The 23,069-nt window shown below is 39.8% G+C and overlaps 1 protein-coding gene across 2 annotated transcripts in view; it reads left to right on the top strand.

Moving 5' to 3' along the window:
- The window catches only part of RTKN2 (rhotekin 2), a 61,653-nt gene that overhangs the window by 11,612 nt on the left and 26,972 nt on the right, over window positions 1-23,069 (top strand). Inside the window, exons 3-6 of one of the 2 annotated variants that reach the window (XM_038408156.2) lie at window positions 283-341; window positions 9,914-9,967; window positions 11,002-11,119; window positions 13,143-13,343. In XM_038408156.2, coding sequence (XP_038264084.1) covers window positions 283-341; window positions 9,914-9,967; window positions 11,002-11,119; window positions 13,143-13,343 — 432 coding nt within the window. The remainder of the gene's footprint in view (window positions 1-282; window positions 342-9,913; window positions 9,968-11,001; window positions 11,120-13,142; window positions 13,344-23,069) is intronic. The other variant, XM_043518964.1, reaches the window with a different exon arrangement.

The following is a 23,069-nucleotide window of genomic DNA, read 5'->3' as shown; positions in this document are numbered from 1 at the left end:
TAATGTCCAGTTTACATGGTTTAAGGATCCAATCCTCTGTGAAATTAGGGAAGTTTACAATATCTTCCTTCAAGAATACACAGAACCCAACAACTTAAGCAGCCTCTACATCCAAAGGTAGCCAAATTCTTTTTTAAAGAAAAGCATCTGGACTGAACACGTGTGAAACTTTAATCTTAAACCTATTCAATTGTGGAAGTTTTAGAAACTGCTAATGTTGTTCAGAAGCTTGCTTTTAGAGGTAAAAGTACATTATTCCAAGTCTTCTGTTTCTTTTGGCAGGTGTTCAGATGTTCGGACTAAAGAGCGTGCAGCATGTAGAGGAAAGGTTGCCATATCAGGTACACAACTTGGTGACGGTTGCATTTTGTTGTAAATCTAGAAAAATGGAATAAATTATATAAATAAATTATATATATTAGCGGATCTCAAGCATTACAAAGTATATACAATTGGACAGTGTTTTTCATTTGGCCAAATATACAAACAAGGTGGGATTTTAAAAAATGCCTAGATGATTTAGGATGGGTCGGCAACCTATGGCATGCGTGCCAAAGACTGCACGCGGGCCGATTTTTAATGGCACGCTGCTGCCTGCCAGGTCCCAGCCGCTGGCCCTGCTCAGCCCGCTGCCGAACCCAGGCTGGTAGCAGGCTGAGCGGGTTCGGGGCCAGGACCCTGGCAGGCAGGAGTGTGCTGTTAAAAATCCTGCACGCCCTGGCCCGCTCTTCTCCATCCCCCCATGGGGGCAGGGTGAAGAAGCTTGGTGCGCGGCTGCTGCTGCAGGGCAGGCAAGCTCCCCCCTCCTCCAACTCTTCCCCCAGCATGCTGGGTTCCTGCCCCTTCTCCTCACCCTCCCTGCAGCCGATGAGCTGATGGCCCTTGCGAGGGATGGGGAGAAGGGAGCCGCAGCATGCTCGCTGCTCCGGGGTGGAGGCTGAGAAGAGGTGGGGACTGGGCCTTGGGGAAGGGGTGCATATCCCCTCCAGCCCCCTGCCATGAGCCGCTCTAGGCAGGGGGTTGGGAGCACCCCCACGACCCTAGCCCACACTCCCAGCCCTCTTCCCTGACCCCTACACCCCCACACACTCCCAGCCCCCTTCCCTGAACCCTGCACCCACCCATGACCCCATTCCTGATTCCTGCACCCCCCTCACATGCCCCCAGCCCTCTGCCCTGACTCCTGCACCCCCACACACATACCCAGCCCTCCCCCATCTCATGCCCCACATTCCCACCCTGAGCACCAAATGGGAGCTCCTGCACACACATTCCCACCTGCACCCCTTGCACCAAATGGGAGCTGCCCAGGTAAGCACTCCACACCCAAACCTCCTGCCCCAATCCTGAGCCCCCTCCCTCATTTAGCTCCTGGCCAGGCCCTACACCCCAGCCTCCTCCACCCCCAGCCCTGTGCTCAGTGCACTCCTACCCTCAGCTCAGTGCAGAGAGAGAGGAAGAGAATGGGCTAGAACCAGGGAGAAGGTAGGTACTCACTCTATGTGGGCAGGGCCAGGATCCCAGACTGGCAGCGGGCTCAGCTGCTCAGCCTGCTGCTGGTTTGGTGTCCTGGCCACTGGCCCCGCTCAGCCCGCTACCGGTCTGGGGTTCTGGCTGCCAGCCACTTGCCAGCCGGGGTCCCAGCCGCAGGCCCCACTCAGCTTGCTGCTGGCCTAGGTGAACGGAACCCCAGGCTGGTAACGGGCTGAGCTGGCCGGAGGTGTAAGATCAGCATTTTATTTTAATTTAATTTTAAAGGAAGCTTCTTAAACATTTTGAAAACCTTGTTTACTTTACATACAACAATAGAATCATAGAATATCAGAGTTGGAAGGGACCTCAGAAGGTCATCTAGTCCAACTCCCTGCTCAAAAAAGCAGGGCCAATCCCCAGTTTTTGCCTTGGATCCCTTAATGGTCCCCTCAAGGATTGAACTCACAACCCTGGGTTTCGCAGGCCAGTGCTCAAATCACTGAGCTATCATTATATAGACTTGTAGCAAGAGACCTCCCAAAAAAACATTAAAATGTATTACTGACACGCAAAACCTTAAATTTAAGTGAATAAATGAAGACTTGGCACATGAATTCTGAAAGGTTGCCGGCCCCTCATTTAGGAGCATAAGCCATTGCCTTTCAGTGGAACTTGTGCTCTTTAGTAATTTGGGGGGGGGGGTGGGTTTGAAAACCCCAACCAAGATCTTCCTACTACTTTGAAGGACTTTCATATTATGGAATGCTTTTGTATCTGCCTAAATGCTTAAACACATTTGAAAGGTAAATATATTCATTTACTTAAAAATAAATGTGTTAGTCTTGGGATAAAAATTTCAAAAGTGCCCGAATCCCTTTGAAAGTGAATAGGATTTGTTAGGAGCTTTTAAAAATGTTTTCCGTGATCCCTCATAGCCCAACTTCTACATGATCCTATCATGAAATCTGTAGGATCTTATAATATAATACAGTAGACACTTGTTTGCAGCAACACCTTGTAAGAGCAACCACTGCTTAGGAGCAACATTTCCCCTGGGAACACTTTCCCTACTGTGAATTGTCAACAATCCCCATAACAGCAACAGCCACTTAGAAGCAACATAACAAAAGGGCACCAATATGTTGCTACTAAAGAGCATCTACTGTAATAATACTTAACTTTTATTTAGCACTTCATCAATACATCTCAAAGTGCTTCACAATCCTTTATTCATTCTCTCAACACTCCTGCAGAGTAGTGAAGTAGAATTATCCTCAATTTTCAGATGCACCACTGATTTTTGACATGATTTGACACAAGGTAAGTACAGGGAAACTGAAATGTTTGATTCCAAATGTATCTTTCAAAATTTTATGATAGGAATGGAGGTTCTTCCGACTTGATGAATCAACTGTTCACTTACTGAACACATTTTTAAAAAGGTTATACTGTAGGTTCTGCACCTAAACAAGCACGTGTACATATTGGACCAGCTTTAGCCTGAGTGTAAACATGTGCTACTCTGTTGACCTTATGCCATGACTAAGAGTGGGTATTTTTATTAAGTCATGGACAGGACATGGGCAATGAACAACAAATCCTGGATTTATTGAAGCCAGTGCCATGGGGCTGAAGCTGGAGCCCTGAAGCTGGAGCCCCAGTGTTGCAGGGCTGAATTATTGAAATTTTCAGGAAGTCACAGAGATCTAATAAAATCATGGATCCGTGACTGACTTGTATCCTTAACCATGACTGAGGTTGGTTCATAGTGTGGTTGCTGGTGATGCCCGCAAAAATCTGGTAGACATTGACAATGCTTTTTTTAAATCACTGTTTAAATGAACAATAAACACCAAAAAACACAAGTTAAAATGGCTCTATTTTTTATTACAGTAGAGACAGTTTAAAAGTAAGTTAAATTTGTCTTTTCTTATTTGGGGTGTGTGAAATATGCTGTTCTGTCACCAAGGCTTAATGGAATCTTCTAATCATTTTGTTGGATGCTAGGGCACATAGAATAGACTGAGAAGGGTGGCAGCTTTATCTCAGCATGGAGTGGGGAATACATTCATTATCCATAATTTTTCTTGCTCTTATATTGTTTTCATGCATTTAAATCCCCCTTGCTTGAATAAACTATGTAATTTATCTGTTTTACCAATTACTTTGTCAGCAGACAATAAATTAAATGTTGATCAAAAAGCATAACTGTAATTTAAAGGTCTGTTTTTATAATGATCTATAAATAAAATGTCAAAAGGAATCATTGGATTTAAAACTGATTAATTGTACTACATGAATGTATCTAATTTAAATCCATATGGATTTACAGCTAATTGTAACTGAAATTAAAATGTGTGAAAATTGATCTGAATTTTTGATAAATGGTTTACAAGTATCATTTTAAACTTGTTCAAGTAATTGAGTGTCTATATCCTGATGACTTTTTCTGATTAAGGCGTAAGTTTTTCATCTTTCATGATGTCGAAGGAGGCATACAAAAGTACTCTTAATTGTTAGCCAACGTAGCAGTCATTCATGACTTTCTATGTTAAAGGTTCAAAAACTTTTCTACTGTAACTCCGTTTCCATATATTTTATAACTTTTAGACCTTTGTCTTTTAAGGCTGAAATTTTCCATGCTCAGGTTTTTGTTTCTTTTTAAATTTGAGAGGTTCCTGTAGCTTTTTGAATTAATAAAAGGAAAATGGACAAAACCACTTTTCTTATTTTTAAAACCTTTACTTTTAGACAGCTAGAATGACTGAAGTTTTGAAACTGAAAGGCAATTTCCAAAAGTGTCTTGGCTTAGTTTGAGGTATTTGGCATTGGTTTTTAAAAGTTAGGATCATCTAAAATTGTATACTCGCCATCCACTGTATCAGAGGGGTAGCCGTGTTAATCTGTACCCACAAAAAACATGGGGAGTCCAATGGCACCTTAAAGACTGAAAGAAAATTCATCAGGTCTTCTGTACACACTTAAAAATAGATGAGCCTGTAAAGCTCTGCCATTGTGACACTTAATATTGTGAATCACACCTTAATCTTGCCTAAATGTAAACATTTGTATTTAATGTAACTCCTGAAACTCTTTCTACCGTTATTCTGGTTCATCTTGTGTCCCTTTACCACAACCATAGATTTTTCCAGTGTTGGGCACATGATATGGCCTGATCTGTAGTCCTGGTGAGATCTTTCTGGTTCACAGTTCCTCCAGGAGCCAGAAGACCAACAGATGTTCTGTGGTTTGCAGTTCACCTCAGTCGTGTGTCTAGGTAGTTGGAATAGCTCCACTTCTGCATATTGACTTTTGACCTGCCAGCTCTTGATATGAGTCAACTTAAACATCTCCAGGTTAACCAATCTTTTTCTGCACCTGCAGGAAAGTGTTTGGCAATGTCAATGGGCATTTGACATCCTGATTGAGTACGTTGAGCCATTTGAGCTACATTTCCACTTGTTTAGCTGTCAGTGATTTTTTTTAAGTGATTCTGTTGCAGTTAGGAAGCTTTTCCAAGATTTCAGGCAACTAACTGCTGTTACCATGAAGCACATGTCTGCTCTCCTAATAGCCACAGAAGCAGTTCCAGCAAGCACAAAAAGGCTGCTCACTGTTTTAGGCATCATATGATGTAGCTGTAGCTGTTAATTCAGCACATGGTCCAGGTTATTTGTGTGAGCTGACCTTTGCCCCATTGAACGTGCATATTCAGCTGTCAAATAGCAAAGTGCAAGTGCAGTGGCTGTTAGTGTTGCTGGGTTGGTTCCCCATTTTGAATTTGCAAGCTTCCTGAGTATGTTTTTCCAGGCACTAACTTTGCCTTTTGTCTCCTTCATGTGTGCCTTGAAGGAGAACCATGATTTGAGGACTTCAATAGCTCAGACATGGGTGAGGTTTTTCATAGGAGTGGGTGGGTGACATTCTGTGGCCTGCGCTGTGCAGGAGGTCGGACTAGATGATCAGAGTGGTCCCTTCTGACCTTAGTATCTATGAATCTATGAGAGAGTGCCGTATAGCGTCACTCCAAAGTAGACAGGATTTCAGTGTTGAGCAAGCGATACTCCGTTCCAGATGTTGAGCTGTATATTGGCCTCAGATGCTGAGGATGGAAGAGACTCGCTTGTGTTTTGGCTGTGTTGGCATGCAACTGGTTCCTAGTGTAATAGGCTGAGTGCCCAGATGGTGCCGATATTAATGTAGCTTATATCCGGGTGAGATCTTTGGCTGCGGCAGCAACATATAGATCGTCAGCATAGATAAAACTTCTTGTGTTGAGCTGGAATAGTTGATCATTCGTGTAGATGTTGAAGAGTACTGGCAAGAGTATTCTTGCTTGTGGTAGGCCATTTTCTTTTGCTGCCATAAACCCTGCTTCCTGTGTAGTTCAATGTAAGAACATCAGTGCTCTAATAGAGATTGTATCAGTTATACAAAGTGGTGATCTTTCAGCATGTTGTATTTTTTAGAGAGGAGCCTTCAGTAATTCATTATGTCATATCCTGCTGATAGGACAACAAACACAGTGCCTGTTACCATATCCTTTTCAAGGCCATCTTTGATGTATTGACTGATGTTTAGCACTTTTCCGGTGCATGATTTTCCTGGGTAGAATCCACCTTACTTTGGGATTAAGTGGTTTTCAGCAACTGGTGGTAGATGATTTAAGATGTGATGCTTGTACAGTTTGCAGAGGTGATGGTGATATAGGCCTGAATTTCTTCAAAAATACCAGCTCCATTGCATCCTTCTGTAGCTTCAGGAGTGTCACAACACATGCTCATTGCTTTGTATGTGGCTGAGCACATGTTAAACAACTTAAGCAACCAGGTCTTTGTTGCTAGTCTGAAGTGTTTGATTTGGTCAGTCCAAATGTCAGCTAGTCTGGTGGCTAGATTCTCTAAATCTGTAAATCCTGCTGAACACCTGTGACTACAATATAACCAAAGAATTTCTATGCGTGCAGACCAACTCAATCATCAACATAACCGACTGACTGTACCTGAACATCAAAGCAGTCGTCAGTGTCATTCAAAATGGTCCTCATCAAGGCCAGCACTGACAATAATATCAGCAAATGTCAAAGGACTCTGGTGTGCCAAACACAACCTGGTAGCCAAAATGTGCACGGACTACAATTGTGAAGAACTGGTCTCTGCAGTAATGGAGGAAAAACGGAAGTCATGGCAGAATCTTATTGAGAATACGGATACGACCCATAGCAGCAAGAAAGCATGGATTACCATCTGGAAGCTTAACAATGACCCAAGAAAGGCAGAGCAACACTACAATGTTCTTGCAGACCAGGTTGTACACTAACTCCTAGAAAATAGCAGGGCACCAAACAGATAATCCAAGATCTGGCTTGAGTAGTAAGAAGAGCAGGAAACTTACAATTTTGAGGCACAATGCAAAATGACCAAATTAAACTCCAGAGTAACACCCTGAAGAATGGCAAAGCTGCTGGTCTAGATAATATTCGTACTGAACAAATCAAACACTTTGTAACAACCTTACTGCTGGTCCAATTAAAACAACAAGAAACCTTGGATGAAAAGTCCTCTGGGAATAACTGACTAATGAGACTCGCTGCAGAAGTATCTGTGTATTTTTTCTGTATACTTTCTGTACAAACCAATTCCACAGCCAGTAAAATTCCTATGTAAAAAGAACATGTTAAAGATTTTTAATGAAAACCAGCATATTTGCACTAATGCCGTTCACTGATGCCATCCCAAGTCACCTAATGTGTTGCATGCTCTTTATAAAGTTGCTGTATTGTACTTCTGGAGCCAACTTTGTTTTATAGAGTTCACTTCACGTGACATGTATTTGAGGAATAAATCTATAAATAACAATAGGCACTACTGTCTGCCAGTGTCAGATAAAATTGAACTTAACAGGGCAGATGAACTAAGAAGTTTGTTTAAAGAAATACCAGCTCCATTATTAATTACCAAAAGCAAGTGACTTAGAAGAATTAAGCTGCTCTGCCTTTTAGTCCTTTAATATGGTTATAAAGTAAAAGGTAATCTTTTCTTTTAACTAAAAAGGGCTGTCAAGTGATTAAAAAAATTAATCACGATTAATCACACTGTTAACCAAAAATAGAATACCATTTATTATTTTTGGATGTTTTCTACATTTTCAAAATACTGATTTCAATTACAACACAGAATACAAAGTGTATAGTGCTCACTTAATATTTATTTTTCATTACAAGTATTTGCACTGTAAAAAAACAAGAGATAGTATTTTTCAATTCACCTCATACAAGTACTGTAGTGCAATCTCTTTATCATGAAAGTTGAACTTACAAATGTAGAATTATGTACAAAAAACCTTGCATTCAAAAATAAAACAATGTAAAATTTTAGAGCCTGCAAGTCCACTCAGTCCTACTTCTTGTACAGCCAATTGCTCAGACAAAGAAGGAGATAATGCTACCCACTTCTTGTTTACAATGTCACCTGCAAGTGAGAACCGGTGTTCTCATGGTACTATTGTAAACTGCGTCGCAAGATATTTACGTGCTAGATGCGCTAAAGATTCACATGTCCCTTCATGCTTCAATCACCATTCCAGAAGACATGTATCCATGCTGATGACTGGTTCTGCTCAATAACAATCCAAGGCAGTGCGGATCAGTGCATGTTCATTTTCATTATCTGAGTCAGATGCCAGCAGCAGTAGGTTGATTTTCCTTTTTGGTGATTCGGGTTCTATAGTTTCCACATCAGAGTGATGCTCTTTTAAGACTTCTGAAAGCATGTTTCACACCTCGTCCTTCTCAGATTTTGACTCTCAGACTTCAGATTCTTAAACCTTGGGTCAAGTGCTGTAGCTATCTTCAGAAATCTCACATTGGTACCTTCTTTGTGTTTTGTGTAATCTGCAGTGAAAGTGTTCTTAAAATAAATATATGCTGGGTCATCATCCGAGACTGCTATAACAGGAAATATATGGCAGAATGCGGGTAAAACAGAGCAGGGGACCTGCAATTCTCCCCAAGGCGTTCAGTCAGAAATTTAATTAACACATTATTATTTTTTAATGAGCGTTATTAGCATGGAAGCATGTCCCTTAGAATGGTGGCCGAAGTATGAAGGGGCATATGAATGTTTAGCATATCTGGCACGTAAATACCTTGCAATGCCCACTACAAAAATGCCATGCAAATGCCTGTTCTCACTTTCTGATAAAAAGAAAAGGAGTACTTGTGGCACCTTAGAGACTAACAAATTTATTTGAGCATAAGCTTTCGTGAGCTACAGCTCACTTCATCGGATGCATTTGGTGGAAAATACACCAAATGCATCCGATGAAGTGAGCTGTAGCTCACGAAAGCTTATGCTCAAATAAATTTTAGTCTCTAAGGTGCCACAAGTACTCCTTTTCTTTTTGCGAATACAGACTAACACGGCTGCTACTCTGAAACCTGTCACTTTCTGGTGACACTGTAAATAAGAAGAGGGCAGCAATATCTCCCTTAAATGTAAACAAACTTATTTGTCTTAGCGATTGGCTGAACAAGAAGTAGGACTGAGTGGACTTGTAGGCTCTGAAGTTTTACATTTTTGTTTTTTGAGCGCAGTCGTGTAACAAACAAACAATCTATATTTGTAAGTTGCACTTTCACGACAGATTGCACTACAGTACTTGTATGAGGTGAACTGAAAAATACTATTATCATTTTTACAGTGCAAATATTTGTAAACAAAAATATGTATTTCAGTTACAACACAGAATACAATATGTATGAAAATGTAGAAAAACATCCAAAATATTTTAATAAATTTCAATTGGTATTCTATTTAACAGCACAATTAAAACTGCAATTAATGTTTTAAATTGCGATTAATTTTTTTGAGTTATCACACCAGTTAACTTCAATTAATCAACAGTCCTACTAAAAAGCTTTTTTTAATTTTTGTGTCAGCTAAGGTGATCCAAACTTGGTATGTAATTGCAAGTGGTATTTGCTCAATGACTGGCAAGGCAAGAATAAGCACTTGCCACACAAATTTCTCTCAGTTAGCTTGTAGCAAAATGAGTGGTTACCAGCACAAACATAGCAAGAGTATTTCACTTAACATGTCTTCATTGTAAAATGGATTTAAATATCACTCAGAGCCACATTCCAGCAGCCACCCGGAGATCTTATTTCAGATATTCTTAAATAAGATCATGAACTATGCTGGGATAAAGAACATTTCTAAAGGAGAATAACACTTCATATTGAGCTAGTTAAATTATGAAGTTTCTTTTGGCATTAGTGGTAGTGATTGAATTAGTTATGCTATTTGTTGGACCGAAAGAGTAGGTCATACTATGGCCAGAAATAGAACGGTAGAAAAACAGACCAGAAGTATTCTGTGTTTTATTTGGACCGCAGGTATACACTGTTGCTTATAACTTAATTTTTCCTTTTCTTCTTTAGATATTCGCATACCATTAATGTGGAAAGGCTCTGATCACTTCAACAATAAAGAAAGTATGTTAGATTTTATTGAACTGTTATATAAACAGGTAATGTTTATCAAAGTTTAAATTGGACATGGAGTGGAAACCCTCCTTTTCACTATCTTTTTGAGAGAATTTTGCAGAACTATGTACTATCTGCACTACCGCACAGTAGCTGTTACCCTGAAGGCAGTGGTGGTAGCCGTTTAAAATAGGTTAGAATTATGCAGTTTCTATTCATTTAAATTGCTACTACTGAGAAAGTGGCACTGTGGAGAAGCCTGGGTGTATATGAGCTGAATGAAATTCTAATACTGTACTTTAGGTGGGTGTTGGAGATGCTTTCAAGAGAGGAAGATTGAAACTTCAGAGGAAGAAATAGAAAAGTGGCACCACTAAATTGACTATTAGCTGAAAAAATTCTGAATAAACTTTTTGCCTGAATTTGAAAGAATATTTAGTGGGAGATGCCTTTGCCAGAGAAGGATTTAAATGAAAGTTCTCTCTGTTGGCATTGTGTGGATTATTTGGTAGTCTTCACAAATGCATGCACTTCGCTATGTAATGGAGATTAACCCTAAATCTGTTCCAGCTGTCACCTGGCATTGATTTCACTTTGAGTTTTCAATAGGGTCAGAGGGGCTTAGTATGGCAAAATACTCTAATCCATTAGGGCATTCATAATATGGTATACAATTTGGTGTTCAGCTGTTTTGTTTTGGTTTTAATTGATCCTATTGAGCACAAATACATTTTACTGAAGTATTTGAAATTATTAGCAAATATTATAGATGTCTGTAGAAAGGAATACTTGAGTAGAGGTTGAAATTTAATTTTTCTTTCTAGAAATGTTGCTCAGCAGATGCAGCAGCTTTAATGGTTCAACTACAAAATGCATAACACTCTAGGATGTATAATTTATGATTACAAGAATTCTTTGATAACGCATCATAGATTCAGGTTAAATTTCATTTGAAACTCATTTCAATGTCTTCATTTACAGGAAAACTTTAACATTGTGTTACATAACCTCTCTGCTAAAACATTTCTTTGGTTCTTCCCCAGGATCACAGCGCTATGCAATTTTTTGCTTATTCAAAATGGGAGCTGAGGTTTTTGATACAGACATGGTTATTGTGGATAAGGCAACAACTGATATCTGTTTTGAAAATGTAACCATATTGTGAGTATCAAGTTTTGTTGAACAAAGTAAACATGTTAACTTTTGTCTTCTCTTATGAGAAAAGACGTGATGTGATATGTACGTACATCTTGATCCAATAGCTACTGAAATAAATGGAAGTTCTTCTGATGACTTGGATGGGTGTTGAATCCTTCTCTTTACCCAAGGAATTTGGGCTCCTATAGTGATGCTATATTTAGCTAGATCACTTGAACTATGTCTTTTCCATTGTGTAATATTCAGAAATGTCTTACTGTGATTTAAATGAGTGAGGCTGCTGTGTGTGTGTGTGTGTGTGTGTGTGTGTAATTAAATTAATGCATTAAAACTGAAAGTATTTTACAGAACTTCATGTAAACGAGAAACATTAATACTCAAAATGTTGGATGCAATCACCACATAAGGCTGCTATCATATTTTTTTTTTTTAGGGATCCCATAGTTCACCTCCTTATTGACACCAGGTATTGAAAAACAAACTCACTCTCTGCTTGATCTTCCACTGCACCTTCATGAGCCTGTGCCACAGCCACCATCCTTCTCATTGTAAAAACTGCCCATTAAAGGTGGAGGAGGAATTGGGCTTGTATTCCTTTGTGTGTTTTTAATTTATAAAGAAAGGTTGTGAGGCACTTAGGTTTTTTTTTTCCTCATTGTTTTTAATTAAAAATTTGAGTCATATCTACCCTGGAAGCTCTCTGGTAAGTCAAGAATTAGTTAAAACAAAAAGTTAATAGACAACTGAGAAGTTGAGAAGGAAAGAGATTTCTAAACAGACTTTAAGAATGTTTTTTGTTAACACCTGTTCAAATGAATATGTAAGGCAAAGATTTAACTCCACCCATTAAAGGGTAGGAGAGCTAACTATAGACCTGTAGTAAGTCTTGCAGCAAACCACAGAAGACTGTTTTGATATTCCTGATGTTTCAAAGGTTAAAGAATTTTTATAAAAACTTTATAAAGCATAAAAAAGTAGAAAGGGCAAAAAAAATATTTGTAGATCATCATAAGTCAACCCCTTAATTGCCCAAGTTTCTGTCTAACAACTCGAGAGAACATTTCAATCCATTCAGCTGTTGATACATATAGCAAAGCCACATTAGAGAATGCAGGCCCTTTGCAGAAACTAATCCAAAGGCATAGTTTAAACCAAACAATCTGTGTGTTAAGAATAATCAATTTCTTTTATTATACACTTTTTTACTATTCATGCAGTTCATTTTCTACAAAGCTAGACTTTGGTAACCATCACTTAGAAATGCTGTATTTTTAAAAAATTGAAATTTGATAATGAATAGAAATGTCACTTTTTAGCATTCAGAATATTTATTCATTTTTTTGCCTTGTGAATCTAATCTAAAGCTTCAGCATTGGGAGTTTAAAATTAAATTGTATGAAAAGCCCAAGCATTTTGTAATCCTTCACAAAAAACTTAACCATTTTAGATTGCCCAAGTATCCTTGCTATTAATGCAATGACTAAAAATCGGGTAAGCCAGTATTACTATTCACAGCAACTTGCATGCCTTTGCATCCAAACATGGTAATATCCAAACTCATTTATGTGCTGCAACAAAATCTTTATTAATTTCACACACAACTTTCTGTGATGCACATATTTAATTCCTTACAGTCATACTCTCAAACAAAGTTGAACTTCAGCTTTAAGTAGATTGAGATATATTTGTTATCGAGGCATATGAACTGGTACAGCGTATCACGTTGCTTGTTCGTTTGGATGCCTTATCTGCATTTCCATAATACATTTGGCTTTCTCGCATTTTAGTCTAAACTTTGAATTTCCTGTGTTTTTATAATGTTTGTTTATGGGATAATTTATAACATCACTGTAATGATTTCTATTCTTAAATTGCTGATACGTACTCTTGTCCTTAATTCTATTTTAACACACAATTTGTTCTGGCAATCTAATGGAAATCTTTGCCTTGATGAACAGTATACATTATTGTACTTTCATTCTGTACTCAGTTAATTCACAAATTATCCAAAAAAAATTGTTTTCAGTGATGAAGTGGGGCCAGACTTCCAAGTAAAGTTTGAAGTGTATAGTTGCTGTACAGATCAATCTTCAACTATAACAAACACTCCTAAGAAGCTAGCCAAGAAGTTTAAGACATCCATTGGTAAAGCTACTGGAAAGAAAATCAACTCTTTGCAAGAAGAAGACAACCCTGAATCCCTTTCATTCACTGACCCAATCATACTGTAAGCTATTTTTTCTTAATTGTGTTTCTTGTAGGCTAAAATATCTTGTAGACCTTTAGAAAATTGCTAAGATATGAGTAGTTCAATATATGTCCATATGGAACATAACTTTCATTTCAAGTGAGAGAGAATGCAGGAGTGAATTCACATCATGTACGGAAGCCTGGGGTCCTGATTCTGACCTTAAATACATGAACAGTATTACCTTATCACACTGCTGCAAAAATCGACTATTGTTTACAAGCTACTTAATCGATTTCTCATGCTGGTTTAAAATGAAAACATACATGGTGGTAATCAGCAGGTGGAACACCACAACTGCACACCGTGTAGTGTGGAATAGTTGAAAAATATTTTGACTGAGGTTTTCAAATTGGGGTGCTTAAAGTTAGGCCCCATAATTTATATAAATAGAAGTGGCCTAATTTTCAAAGGTACACAGTACCTTCTGTTCTCTTTGACTTTAGTGGGATTTGTGGGTGCCAAGCACACTTGATATATTTTAATACTGCTGTTGGAAATCTTAATTCTTTAACATTAAATGAAAAAAAGTATTAATGTAATGATTAGAGGTTTTAAGGTGGGAAAAATCTAGTAGACCTCTAGTCCACCTTTTGTGCAGTACTCAGTACTGTCCCTACTGAATATTCGAGTGCCTTACCTAACATATTGTGAATAGTTATTTTGAATAGCTCATGCAATTAACTAAAAAAAAAAATTGAGATTAATTGCAATTTTAATCACACTGTTAAACAATAGAATACCAAATGAAATGTAGTTCTTTTTGTTACATAACTGTATTAAAAAACAAAACAATGTAAAACTTTAGAGCTGACAAGTCCACTCAGTCCTACTTCTTGTTCAGCCAATCGCTAAGACAAATGAGTTTGTTTACATTTATGAGAGATTGTTTTTACAATGTCATGTGAAAATGAGAACAGGCATTCGCATGGCACTTTTGTAGTTGGTGTTGCAAGGTATTTATGTGCCAGATATGCTAAACATTTGCACGCCTCTTCATGCTTTAGCCTTCGTTCCAAAGGACATGCTGATGATGCTTGTTAAAAAAAAATAATGCATTAATTAAATTTATGACTGAACTCCTTGGGGGGAGAATTGTATGTCTCCGTCTCTGTTTTACCCGCATTCTGCCATATATTTCATGTTCTAGCAGTCTCAGATGATGACCTAGCACATGTTCATTTTAGGGACACTTTCACTGCAGATTTGACAAAATGGAAAAGGTACCAATGTGAAATTTCTAAAGAAAGCTAGAGCACTTGACCCAAAGTTTAAGAATCTGAAATGCCTTCCAAAATCTGAGAGTGACAAAGTGTGGAGCATGCTTTCAGAAGTCTTTAAAGTGCAGCACTCTCGTGCAGAAACTACAGAACCTGATGGCATCTGACTCAGATGATGAAAATGAACACACATCGTTCTGCACTGCTTTGAATCGTTATCTAGCAGAGCCTGTCATCGGCATGGATGCATGTCCTCTGGAATAGTGGTTGAAGCATGAAGGGTCATATGAATCTTTAGCATATCTGGAATGTAAATATCTTGAGACAGCAGCTATAACAGTGCCATATGAACACCCATTCTCACTTTCAGATGACACTGTAAACAAGAAGTGGGCAGCATTATCTCCTGCTAATGTAAACAAACTTGTTTGTCTGAGCAATTGGATGTACAAGAAGGACTGAGTGGACTTTCTTGGCTCTAAAGTTTTTTATATTGTTTGGTTTTATTTTTGAATGCAGTTATTTTTTGTACATAATTCTACATTTGCAAGTTCAACGTTCATGATGATGAGATTGCATTACAGTTGTATTAGGTGAATTGAAAAATACTATTTTGTTTTTTACCATGCAAATATTTGTAATAAAAATAAATATGAAGTGAGCATTCTGCACTTCATATTCTGTGTTGTAATTGAATCAAAATATTTGAAAATAGTTTTCTATTATTGACTGCATGATTGATTGCAATTAATTTTTTTAATCACTTGACAGCCCTAATTGTGAATAGTGTGTGTAGTGATGGAGCTTCTGCATCTTACCTTAGTTCCTGTTCCATATTTGAACCATTCTTACCAATAGAAATACCTTTATACTTTTTAAAACACCTTTTTTTCTGGTATTCCTAATTATCCTTCTTTGTATCACAGTTCTTGTTCTTTCAGATGTGTAAACTCTAATTACCTAAGCTCCTTTTCCCACAAGCCATACACTTGCAGCTCTGTTTTTTGCTTATACACAACTCCTCAAGTTTTCTATTATCTTGATAGCTGTATTCTAAACATTTCATATCTTCAATATTTTATACTGAGGCAGCCAGCACTGTACACAGTTTACTATCACATATGTTCATGCTACGGTGACTTAGAAAAAGGGTATATTACCTCTCTATTTACCCAACATTCTGTTCTACTCTGTAGGTTGGAAGAAAGAAAAATAAAATGTACTAGATTTTTCCATTTAAAAGATTGCTGTTTTATCCTGTTAAAACGCTGTTTTGCTATTAAATCTAGCATAGTGATTTCCCTCCACTTTGCGTTCATGAACCAGTCTCTCATTTGTTGTTGTTTCCATAGTATATGCTTATAGTTAGCTTTTCTGCTCACTTGCTGTAAAGCACAGGTGTGTGCAATGTCTAAGGCATTAAATGCTTACTAGCCACTTGGCAGGAGCTTACCTAATTGAATTTGGCACAGAACAGTATTTTCTTAGAGCGATGATCCCTATTACATTCCACTGAGGGTTATGCGCATGTGCCCGGAGCCAGAACTTTTGAAAGTAGTGTCGTTTGCATGTGCCCCTCTATTGCCTCGTGGTTTCACCAGAGGCGCTAAAGGGTGGGGCGGACCGCCAGCGTCTCCAGTTCCTCCTCACTGCTGCATGATTCAAGTCAGAGCTTTTGTTGCTCTCTTGTCCTTAGTGACACATTTGCGACACATTTTAGAAAAATTGATTTTATTCTCATTCATAGTTACTGTTTTGTTTGTTTTTTTAAAAAATAATTTTTTGTTTCATAGTAGCTGATAGGATTAAGGACTTGGAATGCTGCTTCAGCGGTTTTCCTGCCAAACAATCCCTCCTCCCCACCCATCCGTGCCTGGATACTGGATTATGCCAAATATGCCAAGATTCAAAACATATGCTTTGTGCCCTCACTCGTTTTCCATCAGTGATGAGCACCAGTGCTGTTTGGAGGAATCCCACATTGTGTCCAGATGTTGTATCTGCCTCTCCTTCCTTGCCCATATGTGGTAAAGCCAAGTTCTTCAACTTGACCTCATGGAGGCTGCCATGGGGCCAAAATTGGATCCTAGCCGGGAAACCCCGTATATCAGCCTGAGAACCCTAAAAGCCCTCCCTGTACCGCAGAACCTCCATTCAGCTCTGCTGGTATCAGTGCTACAGACCCCCATGCTAAGGCCTAGTCATGAGTCCCAGAAGCACATGCATAAGCATAGCAGTAAGTCTTCCTCCAAGTTCAAGAAGGACATTGCATTGTCCGTGACTTCCAGCCAGAGAGGAATGATGCATTTCAAGGTTCACAAGAGTAACTAAAGGCTGCACCACTCACTGGATCCATTTGTACCGATCCCAGACTCTTTTACTCTGTCTACTTCAGCTCCACCAGCTTCCCTTGAACCGTCGGTTCTGAGGCAGATGCCCTTACCAGTTCTGGTCCCATCAACAGACTGGATACCACTGATGCCTGGTAGACTTGGAAGTGTTCCTGGCCCCCATGAGCTATTCGCCTTGGAGGGACTGAGGTCTCCCCATGCTCTGATGCGCTTACTTGCTCAGAGGGCCCCTTCTTCCCACACTACTTCTGCCACATGCTACCCATGCTACTCTGGCACACCTAGTTCCAATGGCTTTGTCAGCAATGCCATTTGTGGAGGTCTCCAGTTCTGAGGATGTGAACATTCGCACAGCCCGCCGCTCCCACTCTCGAAGCATGACTACCAAAGGGTTCCGACAGCACTGTGGCGGTTCCCCACTTTGCCTTATCCATGGCACTGGTACCCTGCTCCATGGGCACAGGCTCAACAGCAGCAAGATCAACCAGGTTGGCTATATTGGAGTTCATGGCCTCAGTATTCGCCTTCAGAGCGGTCCTGTTTGCCTCAAGAGGACTCCCCCATCTCGTCCCCACAAACTTTGTCCAGCAGAGATTCAGAAATGGGGTTAGATGACTCACTGATTTGCCTGGTTCTGACTATACTGGTGGATATGGAGAGACTCCTTTGTTGTCTCCAGATGCTGCCGTGTCATCGACAACTTCATCCCCACCAGACGACTGCCGACAGTTTCAAGAGCTGGTACAGAGGATAGCCAGTGCTCTTGAGATCCCATGAGGAGAGCTGTAGAACAGTCAACATCAGTTACTAGACATTCTGCATGCATTGGTACCAGCAAGGGTGGCTCAACCACTCAATGAGGCCATTCTTCAACCGGCGTTCACCGTGCGGCATATTCTGGCCACGTGCACACCACCAAGGCAGTTGACAAAAGATACTACATCCCCACTAATCCGCCTCCAAGCTCCTTGGTCATACAAACTGTGTGGGAGCAGACCAAACAACAACATCCACGCTCCATCCCGGCAGACAGGGAAGGTAAGACCTTATGGGTTGAAAGGTCTTCTCCTCAGATGGACTACAGCTATGGCTGCAAAGAGTCTACTCTCCTATACAACAAACCATGGACACTATACTCACCGTCCCGCTGGAAGTCATCTCCTTACTACTGGCCCCTAATGAGGAATGATGACTTCATTCCCTTGATGTGTGTAGAGCCCTGGCCTTTTGCATCCAAAGGACAAAGCCATTCCAGAAGTCTCCAAGGCTATTTGTCACCGTAGCAGAGAGAATTAAAGGGCAGGCCATTTCCACCCAGAGAATCTCTAAATGGGTCTCCGGGTGTATTACGCGCTGCTATCAATTGTTGGGTTGCTCCCCACCAGGGGGGATACAGGCCCGTTCAACAAGAGCACAAATATCAACCTCCATGACATGCCCCTTGCAGATATATGTAAGGTAGCCACGTGGAGTTTGGTACGCACCTTTTCCCCCCACTACGCTCTAGTACATGATTCCACGACAGTCGCCTCATTCGGCACAGTAAGCCTCCATTTTACAGTTCCATCATCTTCCTTGCATCCTTCTTCTATCTAGACACTGCTTGTCAGTCACCCTCAGTGTAATAACATGGAGACCATCATGCGAAGAAAGAGGAGAGGTTACTTGCCTGTATCTGGAGGTTATTTGAGGTGCGTGGTCCCTGTCTGTATTCCAGTCCCACCCTCCTTCCCCTCTGCTGCAAATCTGATAAATCTGCAGTGGAGAAGGAACTGGAGATGCTGGCAGTCTGTCCCAACCTTTATTGCCTTGGGCGAAACCACAAGGCAATACAGGGGCACATGTGCGGACTGCTGAACAATACTACTTTAAAAGCTCCAGGTGCATGGCACTTGCATGTAACCCTCAGTGGAATACAGATAAGGACCACACATCTCAAAGAAGCTCCAGTTACAGGTAAGTAACCTCCCCTTTTTGAGTCCGTTTTTCCACATTCACATTATCTGTAAGTGCTGTTCCCATAATAAATAGACATTTTAAAAATAATCTTTAAATTTTTGTAGTTTGCCCAGTAACATTTCCCAACACTTTTAGTTTGCCTGTGATTTAAACAAAGTGCTTCAATGGTGGTAATTAGGAATTTTTAAAAAACTATTCAACGGCTGTTGTTTCTGTGGATGGAAAGGTAAGACAGAATAGTGGTACTCTTTAGTGTCATATTTTAGGTCAGAGTGAAGCCAGAGTCATGGTTCATAAATCTGCACTACTGTTTTTTAAAGGGAAACATTAAAAAACTCCAATTTTCTTTTGTTTCAAACTAGCAAGACTGTTTATTGGCTTTAGTTTAAAAACAGGCCTGTTCCAAGAAATCTTACCCAGTAGGACAAAGCAAAATCTTGGAAAGCTCATTCCAGTGTGCTCCAACTCAGTCTAATGTATACGATTTGGTCCATGTATCAATAAGCAATAGTCTTAAAAGTATCTGAATTTTAAAGAGTAGTACTGAGCACCAGTGAGACCTCACCTAGTCTCCCACATTTTTCATATGAATTGGCTAGCCTCTTAAAGTGTTGTTAGAAGTCTGAAGAGGCAACATCAATCGCAAATACAAAAATCTGATTGGTAACCATTTTAATAACATTAGTTCTAGCCTTTCTTCTGTTCCAGGTCCTGAACTTTTGTTCTCAGAAATGGGACACAAGTTTATTTAAATTATTACTTGAGTATCTGAAACCCCTAACACTAACCATTTGTTTTAAACACCAGTACTTGTTTTAAAAAGAACACTAGTGGCTTAAAAAGAAAAGGAGTACTTGTGGCACCTTAGAGACTAACAAATTTATTAGAGCATAAGCTTTCGTGAGCTACAGCTCACTTCATCGGATGCATTTGGTGGAAAAAACAGAGGAGAGATTTATATACACACACACACAGAGAACATGAAACAATGGGTTTATCATACACACTGTAAGGAGAGTGATCACTTAAGATAAGCCATCACCCACAGCAGGGGGGGGAAAGGAGGAAAACCTTCCATGGTGACAAGCAGGTAGGCTAATTCCAGCAGTTAACAAGAATATCAGAGGAACAGTGGGGGGTGGGGTGGGGGGGAGAAATACCATGGGGAAATAGTTTTACTTTGTGTAATGACTCATCCATTCCCAGTCTCTATTCAAGCCTAAGTTAATTGTATCCAGTTTGCAAATTAATTCCAATTCAGCAGTCTCTCGTTGGAGTCTGTTTTTGAAGCTTTTTGTTGAAGTATAGCCACTCTTAGGTCTGTGATCGAGTGACCAGAGAGATTGAAGTGTTCTCCAACTGGTTTTTGAATGTTATAATTCTTGACGTCTGATTTGTGTCCATTCATTCTTTTACGTAGAGACTGTCCAGTTTGGCCAATGTACATGGCAGAGGGGCATTGCTGGCACATGATGGCATATATCACATTGGTAGATGCGCAGGTGAACGAGCCTCTGATAGTGTGGCTGATGTGATTAGGCCCTATGATGGTATCCCCTGAATAGATATGTGGACAGAGTTGGCAACGGGCTTTGTTGCAAGGATAGGTTCCTGGGTTAGTGGTTCTGTTGTGTGGTGTGTGGTTGCTGGTGAGTATTTGCTTCAGATTGGGGGGCTGTCTGTAAGCAAGGACTGGTCTGTCTCCCAAGATCTGAGAGAGCGATGGCTCGTCCTTCAGGATAGGTTGTAGATCCTTGATGATGCGTTGGAGAGGTTTTAGTTGGGGGCTGAAGGTGATGGCTAGTGGCGTTCTGTTGTTTTCTTTGTTGGGCCTGTCCTGTAGTAGGTGACTTCTGGGTACTCTTCTGGCTCTGTCAATCTGTTTCTTCACTTCAGCAGGTGGGTATTGTAGTTGTAGGAATGCATGATAGAGATCTTGTAGGTGTTTGTCTCTGTCTGAGGGGTTGGAGCAAATGCGGTTATATCGTAGCGCTTGGCTGTAGACAATGGATCGAGTGGTATGATCTGGATGAAAGCTAGAGGCATGTAGGTAGGAATCGCGGTCAGTAGGTTTCCGATATAGGGTGGTGTTTATGTGACCATCCCTTATTAGCACCGTAGTGTCCAGGAAGTGGATCTCTTGTGTGGACTGGTCCAGGCTGAGGTTGATGGTGGGATGGAAATTGTTGAAATCATGGTGGAATTCCTCAAGAGCTTCTTTTCCACAGTGAAAGGATTTAGGCATGTTCATTTAGCTGCTTCAACTTTATTGTCAATGGTTTTGAGTAGGCCTGGGTTGGAGTAATAGGTTAATTTAGAAAAACGTATGTTGCAGAAGGTCTGGTGATCAGCTCAGCTAGATGCATTTGCCGTGTACCCAAGTTAAGCAGAGACATCCCTTCACTGGCTTTGTTTTGCTTTTAGGTGTAGCAAATAAATTAGTTGCTAGCCATATTTACCTGCATATGGTTTACAGCTTTCAAAGAGACATGCAACAGCAAACCGTCTAAAAATAGCCCTCTTCTCTCTTGAGCTCTGTCTTGACTCCTGGTGACTACGAGCCTCCTGAGATAGATTCTCTTATCTTTCTTTTGAGTGGAGAGATGCCCTTCAATGTGTTAATGGAAGGGGGAGGAGGCAGGAGAGGAGTAAATGGAACATTAATGTTAAAAATGTAAATATTCAAATAATGAAATGAAAAAGTTACTTAATAAGAAACACTGACATCATACATATATACTATTGATTGTTTCCACTATTGACTTTTTTCTTATGCTATAAATGAGATGTGAACAAATAAGTGTTAGTATAGCTCAGTCAGTACTAGCAAAACTGAATTTGAAGTGTTGCATGCTATTAACAGTAACATTTGGGGACTGAAAAATCACAGCCACTCATCCCAAAAAAACAGTTTTAATTTCAGTTGCACACACTATCTCTCTTAAATATTCTTAGTAAAAAACTTCTTTACCTAATGGTAATTTACCAAATTTTTCTTCCCATCTTTCCTTGAGAGATGCTACTTCTAACCTATATCATTTAGTAGTGACTCTTGCATCTTTAACAGGGTTGATTGAAAATACCTATTGACGGCTTTTCTAGGTGTTTACCTGTGACATTCTGGGGAACAACTGTGTTATAGCAGCTGGTTGTGGATAACTTTTAGAGAATCTTTGCTTGATATTTATTTATTTTAGAGTTTGATATTTTAGCATTTTGTGCTTGTTTGTTTCTGTTTAGGTGGTTTGAAAGGATTTTAAAATAATCCAGATGAAATCCAGTAGCTAACTCAAAATTAAACCACAACCCTCTCTACCCAAAAGGGAAAACTTTCCTCATCAGAAACTCCTGTACACCTGTCCCTCCTCAAAAGCCTACATAAGGTGGTTTCTGGATGCAAGGCATATTTATTATAGACTTCTAATTTCTATATTTAGTCAGTATGTTCTCAGCCTTGTAACTCCTTTAAGATGCCTAATGACTAAATGTTTTAATAGCAAGCTTGGATTTGTTAATTTCAATTTTGGCTGCTTCAGTATCTTTCATTCTAGCCTTTTTTGGGTTTTCACCCCACTGTGATTGGAAATCAATTTTCTCCTCAGTGTGGCCTCTACTGGATTCCAGAGCAAATAAGGCTTCTCTTTGGAGAAGTCATTCAGGTTTCCATGTTCACCAACGGCTTTGTGGACATATTTCTTGTTCTTGTATATGGACTAAAATATGGTTCCTGCCCACTTGGTATCAGCTTCCACTTGTCTTCCTGTGCTTGAGAGGAGGCATAGCTACAGTGTCCTATTTTTGAATCGGAGGATCCTCCTGTTTTTTAATCCTGTCATTCTGCTCCTGAAAGGGTAATCTTGCTTGTGGAATTTTTGCAGTTAACTGGTGTGTTTTTTACTATTTTAAAGTCTGGTATGTCTTCATCTTCTCTCATTTTCGGTTGGGTTGCAGGAATCCCCCTATGGGTTCATCTTCAGGATAAACATCTGGCATGTTAGACTTCCTTGAATTAGTTTTGACTTCCTAATACTTTACCCAGACTCAGATCAGCGTACTGGTATGTGAGTTTCTAATATAGGTTTTAATCTTCAGAAACAGGTGGGTGGCATCTGAAATGAACAAATGTTCATGGATAGGAAAGGTGGTCATGTGGTTAAGGAACAGGACTAAGAGTT

Source organism: Dermochelys coriacea, chromosome 7 (assembly GCF_009764565.3).
Source record: "Dermochelys coriacea isolate rDerCor1 chromosome 7, rDerCor1.pri.v4, whole genome shotgun sequence".
Taxonomy (NCBI): domain Eukaryota; kingdom Metazoa; phylum Chordata; order Testudines; family Dermochelyidae; genus Dermochelys; species Dermochelys coriacea.
The sequence above is the reverse complement of the archived record's forward strand: the minus strand, read 5'-3'. Positions and strand labels throughout refer to the sequence as shown.